Source organism: Dromiciops gliroides, chromosome 2, assembly GCF_019393635.1.
Source record: "Dromiciops gliroides isolate mDroGli1 chromosome 2, mDroGli1.pri, whole genome shotgun sequence".
NCBI lineage: Eukaryota > Metazoa > Chordata > Mammalia > Microbiotheria > Microbiotheriidae > Dromiciops > Dromiciops gliroides.
Window position 1 is genome coordinate 530,169,859 of NC_057862.1, and position 15,301 is coordinate 530,185,159.

A 15,301-nucleotide genomic window follows, 5' to 3' on the forward strand; every position below is an offset into this window, starting at 1 on the left:
TTCCTGATCTGTAAATTATAGAAACTTTAAAGCACCATCGGATATGAGTACTTGTTGTGGTTGCTTTTATTACACAGTGTCAGCTAACACTTTTTCAGTATTAAGGTGTTTTCTTTTATCATAAGCTTAGAGGAACACTTTATTTGGAAGCTCAGAGATGACAAGGCATTTTGGTATACACAATTCAGAAATTGCTTCTACCTCATTCCCCCTGATGTCTTTGTTAGATTTTTTTTTCTTTTCCTCCACTGCCAAGTCACTTAGTGTGTGCCACATCTCAGGCAATTTTCTTAAATCCTCAAGTCTCTCTGTGACACCTGTGTCCTTTCTCCTTCCAACAGTGGTGGCGTGATGATTTACTTCGACAGAATTGAGGTGGTGAACTTCCTGATACCAAATGCTGGTGAGTTCTTCCTATAGTCATGCTCTCCAGGAAAACCTAGCCAGTTCTGCTGAGGGTGGGATTCTTCTGGCTCTCACAACCCTCGCATGCCAGGACCATTTCCTGGTCTCTATGGATAGACATGTCTTCTGTGACCCAGCCCTTTACAACTCTGCCATCTTTCCTTCCCCCCTTCAGTGTATGACATAGTAAAGAACTATACTGCCGACTATGACAAGGCCCTCATCTTCAACAAGATCCATCATGAGCTGAACCAGTTCTGCAGTGTACACACCCTCCAAGAGGTCTACATTGAACTTTTTGGTAAGAGTCTCCTTGAAGATGCTTCCTCTTTTTACTATCCTACTTCTGCTTCTCAGTTCCTGATTCAGAGCTGTGAGTATATATGCCCAGGTTGAGAGTGTATACACAGGGTGGGGAAAGTGAGAACAGCCATTGCTTGGGTCCTGGTCACAAAGTGGGGTTCCTGGGGATTGTTTTGGACCACAAGAAGATTTCTGGAGTAGCAGAAATGCCCTTAGAGATAAGAATGGGAGTGAGATTGCCTGCCTCTGTCCAGGGTAGAACAGAACAGAACAGTGATCCTTTTCTTCCTGGCTTAGAAGCTCCGTGAGGCCAGGAGCCATCTCATCTCTAGGCTCAGTGCCTTCTTAACACCTAGTACAGTGTCCTGCTCAAGAAACTTAATAAATTGGGGGCAGGGGGGTGTTTTTCCCCATTGACTTTTAAAAGTTTCTAATCAGCAAAAGCTTGCCTTTTTTGGCTTGCTTCAGGGAATGTACCCTGACTTCAACTGTAGTGGAAGGAAATACTTGACTCAGGGCATTGTTATTTTGGAGATTTGGGGTCCTGTTCATCTTCTTCCCTTACTGCTGATAGGTTTCTGCAGATCGTGTTGATGTTGGTAAAATAACTCACAAGGGTGTTGCACAGCCTGCAAATAGGCCATTGGTGCAAGATAGTGATGCCCTCGAGAGAAGTGATGAAACCTCCCAGTCAGTGGTAGAAGCCTCACAACCAGAGTCATTTAAGACCAGGATTGCAAGAGCATTGCATCTTACAGGCTTTAGTGGGGCAGAACTAAAAGAGATGCAATGGCTCTGTCTTTTCCCAAGCTTGAGTGATCAGTTCTTAGGCTGGTATGTTGTTTTTTCCCCTTCCTCTCATGGCCTTTTTGCTGATATTTAAAGGATTCTTAATTTCATTGCTGTGTCCACTGAGACAGAGCCCGTCTTCCCTACACCCCAAGTAGGTGGTTTTCATGAGTTTCTTTGGCCAAAAAATGGTTATCACCTGGAAGCTTGTTTTTTGTTTGTTTATTGCTATCTTTTTTTAAATATCACTTAACATTTCCCCATATATCCCACCTCAGAGAGGCATATTTTAGAACAGTAAGTAACAGAGAAAAGTTCAGCAAGCCGACCAGAATATCTATCATCTGAATCCAGTGTTATTTTCACACCCCAGCTAACCCCACCACCTCCACAAAGAAAGGAGGGGGGAGGTTATGGTTATCTTTCTTCTTTGACTCCAAGCTTGTCTTTATCATTTCTCAGCATTCTGTGTTGTCTTTTGGTTGTTATTTCCATTTACATTGTTGTAAGTCATTGTGTCTATTGTTTTCTCTATATATTTCACTTTATATGAGTTCATATCATGAACTTGTTTGGTAAACTTCTATATTCATTATATTCCTTGTGTCTTACAGTGCAGTAATATTCCAGACATCCATGTACCATCATTTGTTTAGCCATTCCCTAGCTGTTGAACATTTACTTTGCTTCTAATTTTTTGTAACTACAAACACTGCTGCTGTTAATATTTTGGTGGCCATGGGACCTTTTTGTCATTGAGCAGCTAGCCTTCCAGTGGTGAAGAAGGCTCTTCACACTTAACTAGCTTGGTCCCACAATATTGTTGAACGGGTCCTTACTTCAAACCTTTGAGGTTTTGGTGGAGCCTGCCAGGGCACACTGAAGAACCCAGGGACACCCTGCCCCAGGGTGACTCATCAGAGGAAAACTTTAGCAGAGACTTTGCTGATTAGACTCATACATAAGAGGACAGATGAGATCTGACAAGCAGTACCTGGCCCCCTGCACCTGCTGCTATCTCATATGCAGTGCACCATTAAGAGCGGTAATTATCTGTTGATGGGAATAAATAGTATCTTAAATCATTCAAAAGGGCTAGGCAGTCTTATGATACTTATGTATCATGAACATGTTGATATGATGTTTAGATCTCAGTAATCAGGGTAGATTCTGAGAAATCTACATGCATATATACACACATACATACGCACACATACACATATATATATGACATAAGATATAGAGACATTTATTTAGTGACATTAAGAATAAATATTTGAAATATTCCATAGACTCTCAGGGTTTAAAACAGAGGTTCTTCATCTGAAGTTTCTGGACCTCTAAGGGCTCTATGGATTGATTTCAGGGGATTTGTGAATTGGAATGGGGGGGGGGGGGAAATTGCATTTGTTTTCTCTAACTTCTAACGGAAACCTAGCATTTCCTTCCATTATAAATATAGGCATCAAAGCATTATTATGAGAAGTCTAGAACACAAAAATGCTTAAGATCCTTTGGTTTAAAGGGACTACAGAGGTTGTCTAGTCAAATTTTCCTGCAGCTCTGTGTGGGCCCAAACCAGAATGAAATACTTAACAAATGTTTAACAGAATAAATAAAAATACAATACAATCTAGATAACATTAATTTGTAGTTTCCTAAGTCAATATGTAGCTCCAGGGATCTGTTTCTATTTGAGTGTGACATCACTGCTCTAGCCCAACACTTATCCGAGTAGGAATTTCCCCCCACAGTCCCTAAGGAGGGTCATCCAGCTTTCCCCAAGCCCCCAGTAACAGGAAATTGATAGACTCCTGAGACACCCCATTCTTTTGAACAACTTTAATTATTAGGAACTTCATCCTTTTATTGAGCCCAAATGTACTTTTTTGCAACTCCCATCCTCTTAACCTTGCCTTTTCCAGAAGACATTCCTTCAGTTCCTTAGTGAGAGTGATCCTGGGCTCCCAAATCTCCTCTCCTCTAAGCGAAATACCCACAGTTCCTCCAGGAAGTTTTCCTGTCAATTACGTCAAGTCTCTTCACCATTCAATGAGTCACCTCTGGACAGATCCCAGTTGGTTAATGTTCTTTATCAAATACAGTACCCAAAACTGAACCCAGTACTTCAGTAGTACTCTGTCCAGGGCAGGCTACATGAGGACTATCAGGAAGCATGGAGAAGAGGGTTGCTTACCATTTCTCACTGTTGTTTCATGTAGCATTTTCAGCCCACTAAATCTGCTAGCTTGTTTTCACAGGGATTGTTGTCTAGCCACATGTACCCTGCACTTGTGCAGGTGGCGGTCTTTCAAACAAGCATAGAATTTTACCTATAACCTATAACTGAATGCCATCTAATTCAATTCAGCTCATCATTTTAGCCTAGTGAGATCTTTTGTGATCACCAGTGAACTAACTATCCCCATCCATTTAATGTCATCAGCAGGTTTTATAAGCAATGCCATATAGTCATTGACAAAAAAGTTGAATGCCATGGTGCCAAAGATAGGATCATGTTGAATTCTATGAGCGCCCTCCCTGTGAATTAACAGTTTATCCATTAAGCACCACTCTATGACCTTGCTCATTCAACCAGTTCTAAATGCATCTAACTTGGTTAAGTTCCAGGTCACATATCTACATCTTTTACACAAGGATATCATGAAAGACTCTGTTAGATAGTTTTAAATCCTGGTACACTGTGTCTGTGGGGTTTTTCCTTATCAGAAAAGGAAAGTCTGGCTTGAATTCTGACTTGTAGTAATCACCACTTCCTCTTATTTTTAACATTGTGTCTTTTTTCAAATTATAACTTCCAAATCCCCTCCCTCCCTCCCTTTCCTCTGCCATTCATTGAGAAGGCAAGCAATAGGCTATCAATTATATGTGTGAAGTCATGCAAAATATATTTCCATATTTAAAAAAAATTTAATCACTACTTTCTCTTTATTAAGTATTATAAGCTATTCCTTTAATATTGTAACCTCAAATTTTGCACTCCAGAATCATGACTTGGGAAAAAGGTTAAAGACAAGGGTGGGCTGGAGCTACCTTATGACACCTTGAGAAAGAGCTAATTGTTAAATTTTCAATATGCACATTTACATCTTAGGAAGCAGTAAGGCTTGGGCATCGAGGTGGAGCAGTGGATAGAGCACTGGCCCTGTAATCAGGAGGGCCTGAGTTCAAATTTGGCCTCAGACATTTACTAGCCGTGTGACTCTGGGAAAGTCACTTAACCCCAATTGCTGGCCCTTCAATTTTTTTTTTTAAAGAAAGGAAACAGTAAGACTATAAATCAGCCCTTTATTGTTTTGTTGATTGTCTAGACTTAAGAAAGCAATGGAGAAAATCTGATAATGCAAATTAAACTTAAAAGTGTCATAGATACTTTCCAATTCCCTCCACCCCTGCCAATTGTTAAACATTTACTAGCACAACCCTCCAGAATGACAGGCTTCAAGATCCAAAAAATTCTTGATGGGCTGGAATGATTGACCAAATCTATTAAGATGAAATATGATAAGAATTAATGCAAAATCTTACACTTAGATTAAAATAATTTTAGGGATATAGTCCATACTTCTCATGTTACACATGAGGAAATGAAGCCAGTGGGATTCAATGATTTAAGCAAGGTTACACAGTGAAGTAAGCATCGGAGGCAGGGTTTGAACCCAGTACCTCTGACTCCAAAGCCAGGGCCTTTCTGTCATATCATACTGCCTGGCTAACCAATTGCAAAGGTATAGATGGAATGAGAAGTGACTAGACAGAAGTTCATGTGAAAAGGATCTGAGGGTCTGCACATTCAGTATGAGTCATTATACTATGAATGGGGGAGCCAACAAAGCTAATGCAGTTTTAGGCTTTGTGTACTTAGATTTTTTTGTCCAAACCTGTGACTTCTTCAGTGTGGGGGACTGCCAATGTGGAGATACTCTCCATCCAACACAGGTCAGAAACTCATCTCGAATTTAGTCAGTCATCCAACAAGTATTTATGAATAAATACTCACTTATGTTTTACTTGGTGCCAGGCCCCTTGCTAAGTAGTGGGGCTAAAAAGAAAGGCAAAAATACTGGTCTTTGCCCTCAAGGAGCTTACACTCTTTTTTTTTTTAATCATAAAAGCATTTTATTATTTTCCAGTTACATGTAGAGGTAGTTCTCAACATTTGTTTCTATAAGATTTTTAGTTCCAAATTTTTCTCCCTCCCCAAGATAGCAAGCAATCTAATATAGGTTATATATGTATGATCACATTAAACATATTTCTGCATTAGTCATGTTGTGAAAGAAGAATCAGAACACAAGGGAAAATCCTCAAAAAACAAAAGTAGAAGCAGCATGGTTTAACCTGCATCTAGACTCCAAAGTTCTTTTTTCTGGATGTGGAGAGCATTTTCTATCATGCATCCTTTGGAATGATCTTGGATCATTGTATTGTTGAGAAGAGTTAAGTCTATCACAGGTGATCATCACAGAATGTTGATGATACTGTGTACAATGTTCTCCTGGTTCTGCTCTCTTCACTATATACCAGTTCATGTAAGTCTTTCCAGGTTTTTCTGAAATCTGCCTGCTCATCATTTCTTATAGCACAATAGCATTCCATTACATTCATATATCACAACTTGTTCAGCCATTCCCTAATTGATAGGCATCCCTTCAATTTCCAATTCTTTACCACCACAAAAAGAGCAACTGTATTTTTGTACATGTGGGTCCTTTTCTCTTTTTTGTGATCTCTTTGGAATACAGGCCTAATAGTGGTATCACTGGGTTAAAGGGTATGTATAGTTTTATAGCCCTTTGGGCATAGTTCCAAATTGCTCTCCAGAATAGTTGGATCAGTTCACAGCTCCAACAATGCATTAGTGTTCCAATTTTTCCACAGTTTCTCCAACATTTATTATTTTCCTTTTTCGTCATATTAGCCAATCTCATAGGTGTGAGGTGGTACCTCAGAGATGTTTTAATGTGCATTTCTCTAATCAGTAGTGATTTAGAGCATTTTTTCATATGGCAATAGATAGTTTTGATTTCTTCATCTGAAAATTGCCTGTTCATGTCCTTTGACCATTTCTCAATTGGGGGAGACAACATGCAAAAATCGTACATACAAAGTGTGTGTGTGTATGTGTGTGTGTGTGTGTGTGTGTGTGTGTGTGTGTGTGTGTGTGTGTGTGTGAGAGAGAGAGAGAGAGAGAGATAAGGCGAGTGTGATCTCGGAGGGAAGGTCCTAGCAGTGGAAGGAAGGGACCAGCAAAGGCCTTCTGCAGAAGACAAGGTTGAGCTAAGTCTTAGAGGAACCAGGAGGCAGAGGTGAGGAAGGAGAGTCCCAGGCATGAGGGATAGCCTGTGAAGTGAAAACACATGGAGATGGGAGATAGCAAAAATAGAAAGAGGAACAGCATTGCTGGATTAAAGAGTACACAGAGGAAACACAGTTTAAAAAGATTAGAAAGGGGGGCAGCTCAGTTGCACAGTGGATAAAGCACCGGCCTCAGACACTTGATACTTACTAGCTGTGTGACCCTGGGCAAGGCACTTAACCCTCATTGCTCTGCTTCCCCCTCCCCCCCCAAAAAGAGGATTAGAAAGGTAGAGAAGGGTAGGTTGTAAAGGGCTTTAAAAGAAACAGCATTTTATATGTGATCCTCAAGTCAATAATGAGTCGCTGAAGTTTATTGAGTAGGGTCAAGTAACACGGTCAGCCCTGTGCTTTAGGAAGATCGCTTTGATAACTTATTCTATTAATGATTTTCCTAAGGGCCCTGAGAATTTAATTGATTTTCTCATGATTCATACCCAAGTCTGTTTTAGAGGCTGGTCTTGAACCCAGGGCTGCCTGACTCCAAGACCAGATTTTTCTCTAGTCTTCCATACTACCTCTTTAATAGAAATGTGATATCCCAAACAAGGGAGGTGATGCTCATATTGTACCCTGCTCTAGTCAGACCACATCTGGCGTACAGGTTTTCCGTTGTGGGTACCACATTTTAGAAGAAACAAGGTGGATTTAGCCAGAGGTCGATCAGGATGATGAGAGAACTCAAAGCCCCATGACCTTAAGATCTTCAGAACTGCCTGCTTTCAGCCTGGAGGGAGGAGGCAGTGGAAGCGGGTGATTGCCATCTTCAGATATATGGAGGTCCGTCCTGGAAGAGGAATTCTATTTCTTCAGTTGGACCCCAGAGGACAGAACTTAGATCAATGGGTAAAGTTGAAGAGAGGCAGGTTTCAGCTCAGTACAAGAAAGACTTTGTATATGCCCTGGGCATTGGACTGTGTACATGGTAACAATTGGGTCTTAAATGAAATGAGCATCCTTGGGAGGTAGTAGGTTCCTTGTCAACTAGAATTCTAAAAGCAGAGGCAGGATGCTCACTTGGCTCAGGCATTGTAGAGGGCATCCCGGTTTCAGATATAAAATAGACAAAACACTAAAGTGGATTCTTGTGAATCGTTTCTATGAACTTGGTTTTGTTGAAAAAACTTCTTTCTCTGCTTCCTCCTGCAGTCTGGGTGAGGGTCATTCAAGTGGAAGGTTGAGGGGGACCATAAAACCATATGGAAAGGGTCCAGGCTATAGAAAACAATCCTTGGTGCTGGTTCTTCATGACCACATCTGGAAGCAGGTGCAGGAAACTGATTACAGCTGTTTCCTACACTCCTTTCTGAACGACAGCTCACATGTGAATTCCAGACGAGAGAACAGGGACCAAAGCAAATAACCAACCCAATGAGTTGGGATCATTTTCAGAGCTATAAATTTTAATGTTCCCCCTGTGCTGCTTGATGAAGATTCCAGTGGAAACAGTCTTCCTTAGGGCTTTCCTGGAAGCCAGAGCCTTTGTTTTCCTTCTAGACATTTCACAGCCATGTTGAGTCTCGTACGTCCTGCTGAAAGGTTTTCTTGCTCATTCCCCCACTGATTCTTCCTCCTTTGGCCTTTTGGCTCACTCTCCTGCTTTGTGTGTCACCAGCTGAAGATGGCTGTGCTGTCACTTCTCCAAGAATTGCTTCTCAAATCCAGATAAATAGCTACAGTTCTCATTTTTATTTATTCTAAGCCAGACCTCCATTTAAGGTGCACTTGGGGTTTGTTGTTGTTGTTGAGTTATTTCAGTCATGTCCAACTCTTTGTGACCCCATTTGGGATATTCTTGGCAAAGATACCAGAGTGGTTTAGCCATTTCCTTCTCCAGTTCATTTTTCAGATGAGGAAACTGAAGCAAACAGGGTTAAGTGACTCGCCCAGGGTCATACAGCTAGTAAGTGTCTGAGGCCAGATTTGAACTCAGGTCTTCCTGATTCCAAGCTCTCTGTCTACTGTGCCTTTGGAGTTAAGCTACCCTTACTGTAAAAAGCAGCTTATCTTGTGGCATTAAAAAACCAAAATGCCTTGCCTCAAAGTCTGGGTTGTTTGGACAGGCTCTTCCAGTTTCTTCCTTTTGTGAATGTTTCTGAAATAACTTATATTGATGTAGTGTAGTACCTTTTCCAGTTTTCCAAAGTGTTTTGCTCTCAAGAACCCTCTGGGATCGATTGGGCAAACATCATTGTCCTTATCTTGCAGGTGAGGAAATGGACTCAGGAAATAAGAGTGATTCACCCTGGGCAAATGGCTAGTAACAGCTGGAGCCAGGATTTGATCCCAAAGGACAGAACCAGGAATGAATGATAAAAGTAGTGGAGAAGCCAATTGTAGCTTGACATCAGGAAAAACTTCCTAACAATTAGAGCTACCCCAGAGTGATGGCCTGCCTCTAGTAGCAGCAGGTTCTGTTCAAGTGTGGCGTCTACAGGCTGAGGGCAGACTCCCACTTGTGGGGGGTGTCGTAGGGGAAAGAATGGAGCAGGTGACCTGTGGTATACCTGGGAGTCTGACTCCCAAGTCCAGCACTCTTTCTACCACACCAACATTTTGCCTTTAAGGTTCATTCTTTTAGCTGATCTAATAACCTGAACTGAAACTCTTTGTCTAAATGTTTAATTATACTGATTTCTTTTCACTCTACATCAGATCAGATTGATGAAAATCTCAAACTGGCTTTGCAACAAGACCTGACCTCCATGGCTCCTGGACTTGTCATTCAGGTAAGGCAGGGCCCTGGCATGGGATTCTTATGATGACTGAATTCCTTGCCACAGTGAGTACTGTGATCATTGGGACCCTCACCACCCCATCCATTTTTGCCCTCCTCCAGGCTGTGCGGGTCACAAAGCCCAACATTCCTGAGGCAATCCGGAGAAACTACGAACTGATGTGAGTATCCTTAGGCTTGAGCCTCTCCCTGTCCTTGCCCCATAAAACTGGATTCCCGTGCCCAAGATGAGCATTCGGTTCTAGCCAGAGTCTTTGTTCCTCATCACTTAAAAAAAAAGAAAAAAAAACAAAGCAGCCTCTTTCACCGTGGTAGAGAAGTAGGCACATTGGGGCTGTCACCTGGGCTGTTGGACTGCGATTGAAAGCCACAGGAGCAGTCTGTGGAAAGCACTCATGCTCTAGAAAGGGTCCTGTGGGCCTTGTTTGTGTTTAATGGTTCATACCACAGGTAGGAGGGAAATAGCATTGAGGGGGCAGGTGAGTTTATTTTCCTAAAAGTAAATTATGTTTTATTTCCCACAAATGACTTATTGTGAGTGAAAGGAGAACCACTTTAATATCTGAAACAGGTCAGCTCTTACCTGGGACATTGAGCAGAAGCCACCAGAGAGAATGTGACACGGGCAGTTTGCTTCTGCCCATTCAGTGAGTTTGTTGTCTCTGAGGGACAGCAGATCCCCCTCTACAGCTTTTGACACAACTGCCTTTCATAACAGCTGGATGATTTTTTTTCCCCCTTTAGGGAAAGTGAGAAGACAAAACTCCTTATTGCAGCACAGAAACAGAAGGTGGTGGAAAAGGAAGCAGAAACAGAGCGGAAGAAGGCTCTCATCGGTCCGGATATGGTTCCTGGGCAGAAAAATGGGAGGGAGGGAATGGAAGTGGGAAGTTCAAAGGATGCTCAGGTACCCATTAGGGGAGGCTTCCTTGGCCTCCTTAGAATATGAGTAGACCCAGAACTAAGTTACCAGAGGCCAAGCAGGGATGGCAGTGAGTATGAAGGCCTATCCATGGTTAAAAAAAACAGCTACAGAAGTACCAGCTTGGGGCACCTGCATGAGTCTGCCACCCAAAAGCTAATGTGCTCTTAGGCCAAAGTAATAGAAACATCATGTCTAACACCATAAAGATGCCATGCCCCAGTCAGACCAGATCTGGAGTGCTGTGTTCAGGTCTGTGACCTATTCAGTCTAGAGAAGAGAAGACTTTGGAGGTGGGAGGGAGGGAGGAGGAATGGACATAAGGCATCATGGGACTTGGATTTGGAAGGAGCTTGGTCCACCCCCTTTTGTAGATAAGGAAGCCGGCTCACATAGGTATAAATAAAGCCAGGATTTAAACCCACATCTTAATCTAGAGTTTGTTCTCCCACACCCACTGTTTCCTTCTTGTGAAAGAGGGATCAAACTTGTGTTACTTGGCCTCAAAGGGCAGAACTAGGAGCAGTGGGTAGAAGTTGCAGACAGACAGGCTTTGGCTTAATATAACAATAGTGATAATGATTTATTAACAGTAATAATATCAATGCTAGCATTTACAACATTTCAAGGTTTGCAAAGTGCTTTACAAATATTATCACATTTTGTCCTCACAATAACCCTGCGAAGTAGGTGCTTTTTTATCTTCATTTTACACATAAGGAAACTGAAGTAAATAGGGTTAAGTGATTTGCCCAGAGTCACACAGCTAGTAAGTATCTGAGGCTGGATTTGAATTCAGATCTTCCTGACTTAAGGCCCAGTGCTTTATCCACTATGCCACCTAGCCTGTCAGGAAGGAGAAACCTGCTAACAGAACTGTACAGCAGGAGAATGGTCTCTTTCAGGCTGTTGAATGTGGGGAGGGGAAGAGAGGGTGGTGAGCATGTGGTGAGTTTTTGTACCACTGGAGGCATTGGGCAGAAGCCAGATGACCACTAGTTAATGATGTTAATAAGAGGATAATCGTATTCATGGATGGTTTGGCCAAGATGATGGACTCACTCCTTTCCAATTCTTAATTTCTAAAACTTTATGCTTCTGAATGTATGCCTCCTGTCCCCCTCCTCCCTCCATCTTTCTGCCTTACCGCATAAGCTAATGAATTCTGATTCGTTGGGTACAGGAAGGTGAAGATCATGAAAGAAAATATTTTTTCATACCAAGTCTCTGTGGGAGAAAGGGTGACAAAGAGGCTTTTCATTGTAGACTGGGCAAAGTTGGGGTCAGTTCCTCAGTCTACCTCTGACCTGACTAAATCTCTTTGGCCCACCTGTCTTGTTGCAGGAACCCCTCAGTTACTCATGTCTGTCATCTAGCCCCGTGGGACTAAGATATATGTGACCCCTAGAGCTTTCCACCTCTTACCTGTACCCTGACTCCAGCTTCAGCCTTAGAGCCAACTCTAGCCCAGGAATTTTTGTTCACATTTGCTCAATACTTGGCACACCATGGGTACCCAGTTAAACGTAAGGAAGAAACCAAGGTGCCAGCCAGATCTACTCATAACAACTTCTGAGATTGGAAACCACTTTGTTATTTTGTAGGGTTTTTTCATTTACATTTTATTGATACTTTTTGGTTTCATGTCACAGCTATTTCTGGATTAGAGACTTTTTTTTTAAATAAAGGGGAAAAAAACCAGTTGAAACTAACATTCCACATACCTAGTTTCCTACCGACTGAGACTTTTCTTAACTTTATTAATTCAGAGGCAGAAAAGGTGGCTCAGGTTGCAGAAATAACCTATGGACAGAAAGTTATGGAGAAAGAAACAGAGAAGAAGATTTCAGAAATTGAAGGCAAGTATACACAAGTAGTAAATGTGACTTGTTCTCACATTTGGGGGGTGGGGGCAAGTGCAAGGCAGACAAGAGATGTCAATCATTGTCACTGCCTGTTTGCTCTCTCTTCAAGAAAGTCCAGCTGTACTTCCCACTAGTGTCACCATTCCTCTTTGGGGCATACGCAAAGCTTTAGGGAAATCATTTCGACTATGTTTGTATCTATTTCCTATTTCTCTGTAAGTACGTTTGCTTGAAATGCCAAAAGCCAATAGCTTCTCCTGTCCAAGGACCCAGAGGTAACAAGGACTGTTCTCAAATGAATGTCCTGAGACTTTTTTTTCTCTTTTTCTCATTAAACCAGCCCTACTCAATGATAATCACCAAGAATAACTAGGTACAAGTGTTTTCTTGGCTGTTCTTTTTTTTTTTTAATTATTATTCGCCATCATCTCCCTACCCCTGAAGTCCCCACCTCATTCCCACCCCTGCCCCTGGCCCCCATGTAGTGTCTTGTGTCAGGCAAATTCCAGGACAAAAACAGGACTTTGAGTCCCAGGCTTCAAGCTACAAGGCGCTGTGTCCAATTACACTCATTATGGGGCCTGTCAGCTTTGCAGGGGCCCATTGAGGAGCCAATTAGGATTTTACAGATCAGCGGTTCCTCATTAAGGAGTTCCCAGCAGAACGACAATAAGTTTTTATTTCTTATAAATACATGTCACCAGGTGCCAAGGCCAGCAGAGTGAGCTACAAGGCAGCCAGAAGCCTGGCCGTTCTGCAGTCTCCCCCCATACTGCTGCCTTCCACCCCTATGGTATGCTGGGTGTATGCTTTGAGAACCCACCCATCCACAAAATGACCTTTCTTCTCAGGCTTTTGGCTACCGATATTAGCCATGGTCCCGGCCTGGTTCCCAGGGCAGGGAAAGTAAAGCTCACCAGGGTTTTAAAATGTGCTTCATGGGGGGGGCAGCTAGGTGGCGCAGTGGATAGAGCACCGGCCCTGGATTCATTAGTACCTGAGTTCAGATCCGGCCTCAGACACTTGACTTACTAGCTGTGTGACCCTGGGCAAGTCACTTAACCCCCATTGTCCAGCAAAAACAAAACAAAAACAAATAAAATGTGCTTCGTGCTCACAGTTAGGTTAGTAAGATGTACTGCTTGCAGATGGGAAGCTGAACCACTCTTTTTGGTTTTGGTATGTGTTTTGTGGGGCAATGGGGGGTTAAGTGACTTGCCCAGGGTCACACAGCTAGTGTCAAGTGTCTGAGGCTGGATTTGAACTCATGTCCTCCTGAATCCAGGGCCTGTGCTTTATCCACTGTGCCACCTAGCTGCCCCCAGCTGAACCACTCTTAATTCAGGCAGGAGTAGTCTTAATGAGAGCATCTCATGCTTCCACTAAAGGTGCTCCTCTGGGGTCTCATCATGGCCAAAGCCAAGGCCTCAAGTTTGGGCCCAGTGATGGTCTGTTTGTCCTGAGGCTCAGTTTAGCTGGGTTTGGGACGGCTGGTCAGCTGAAAGACGGCCTCCAGAGGACGAGTTTTTTGAGCTGCTACAACATGACCCTGAGGGAGTCACAGTCCACCCTGGTACAGGGGATGGGCATCGTCGAAGAGGTCATGAACTCTTCAAGTACTGAAGAAGGTCTGGTTATCTGAGCACTTGTGTGCTCCTGAGAGGCCTTTCTAGAAGACGGATGGGAACGAGCAGTGAAATAAAAGTCAGGAAAACAGGGAGATGGAGCTGCTGAATTACTACATGCTCTAGCATCATCACCATCATCCTCCCTGGCACATGGAGTTAGGGGCCATGGATCCATCTCTGACTTTATACAGAGCAGGCCCTGGGCTTTTGGTGTAAAGGGAGGATTAGGGAAGGTGAGCCCTAGAATGGACAGCTACCTGCTCTCTTAACTAGGGGTCTGTAAGGGTGTGTGACATGGGGGAGCCGGGCTTGATTCCCTAGGAACACTTTGACCCCTCCTGCCTAATTTGGGGTAGATGTGTCTCGCTGGAGCTTTGTCATAGGATTATAAATGTACATGCATACATATGTGTGTTTAAAATAAAACAAAAGCTAATGTGATGTCATTTACCTCAAAGCCAGGAAGGCCTGGGTTCAAGTCCCAACCATTCTGACTGGGTAGACCAGGGACACGTGATTTAATCTCTTAGTGCTCTAGGCTCTCTCAAGACAAGCTGCAGAGAAGGAACTGACTGACATTGTTGGAGGGAATTTCCTCTCTGGGGAACTCACTGACCCAAGAAAATCACCGGTGAAGTCCCCATCCACATACATACTTCTGACACTTCTCACAATCTCTCTTGAGCTTCACACCAGATTGGTGAGATGGATAGAGAAGGTGCCATTTATCCTAAGCTCACAGAGGAGGATTATTGAGGTGCAGGACTCATGAGGTTGGAAAACTAGTGAGTGGCAGAACTGGACCTAGAACCCAGGTTTTATGACTTGCAGCCCAAACTCCATCAGGCCATACCACCTTGCCTTTAATTTACTGTATTCTTCCCTGGCAGATGCTGCATTCCTAGCTCGAGAGAAGGCAAAAGCTGATGCCGAGTGTTATACCGCCCTGAAAATAGCTGAAGCAAATAAGGTAATGGCTTATTGCACCTGGATAGGGGAGGTTTGGGTGTTCATTTGGGAGTCATCTGGAAACCCCTCCTAGCCAGAGTTGGCGTGGCCTGTGCTCATCAGCGCCTGGATAGAAATGGATTCCGGTGCATAGAGGGCCTTTCAGAGCTCTTAGATGCCCAGTACTGGAAATTGGAAGTTCCCTTCTCTCTCAAATTCCCAGCGTTAAAGTCTATAGAAATGGGAGATAATAGGGAAAGGTCTATTAGGACTTGTCTGAGTTTGTCCTCCATATATAAAGCAAAGGATATCATATTAAGGGTTC

At 43.0% G+C, this 15,301-nt stretch overlaps 1 protein-coding gene across 1 annotated transcript in view; it reads left to right on the top strand.

Annotated features, from left to right (window-relative positions):
- The window catches only part of ERLIN2 (ER lipid raft associated 2), a 29,428-nt gene that overhangs the window by 9,144 nt on the left and 4,983 nt on the right, over positions 1–15,301 (top strand). Inside the window, exons 5-11 of the mRNA XM_043984403.1 lie at positions 342–403; positions 581–706; positions 9,532–9,605; positions 9,716–9,774; positions 10,358–10,449; positions 12,305–12,394; positions 14,919–14,998. Of these exons, the coding sequence (XP_043840338.1) occupies positions 342–403; positions 581–706; positions 9,532–9,605; positions 9,716–9,774; positions 10,358–10,449; positions 12,305–12,394; positions 14,919–14,998 (583 nt within the window). The remainder of the gene's footprint in view (positions 1–341; positions 404–580; positions 707–9,531; positions 9,606–9,715; positions 9,775–10,357; positions 10,450–12,304; positions 12,395–14,918; positions 14,999–15,301) is intronic.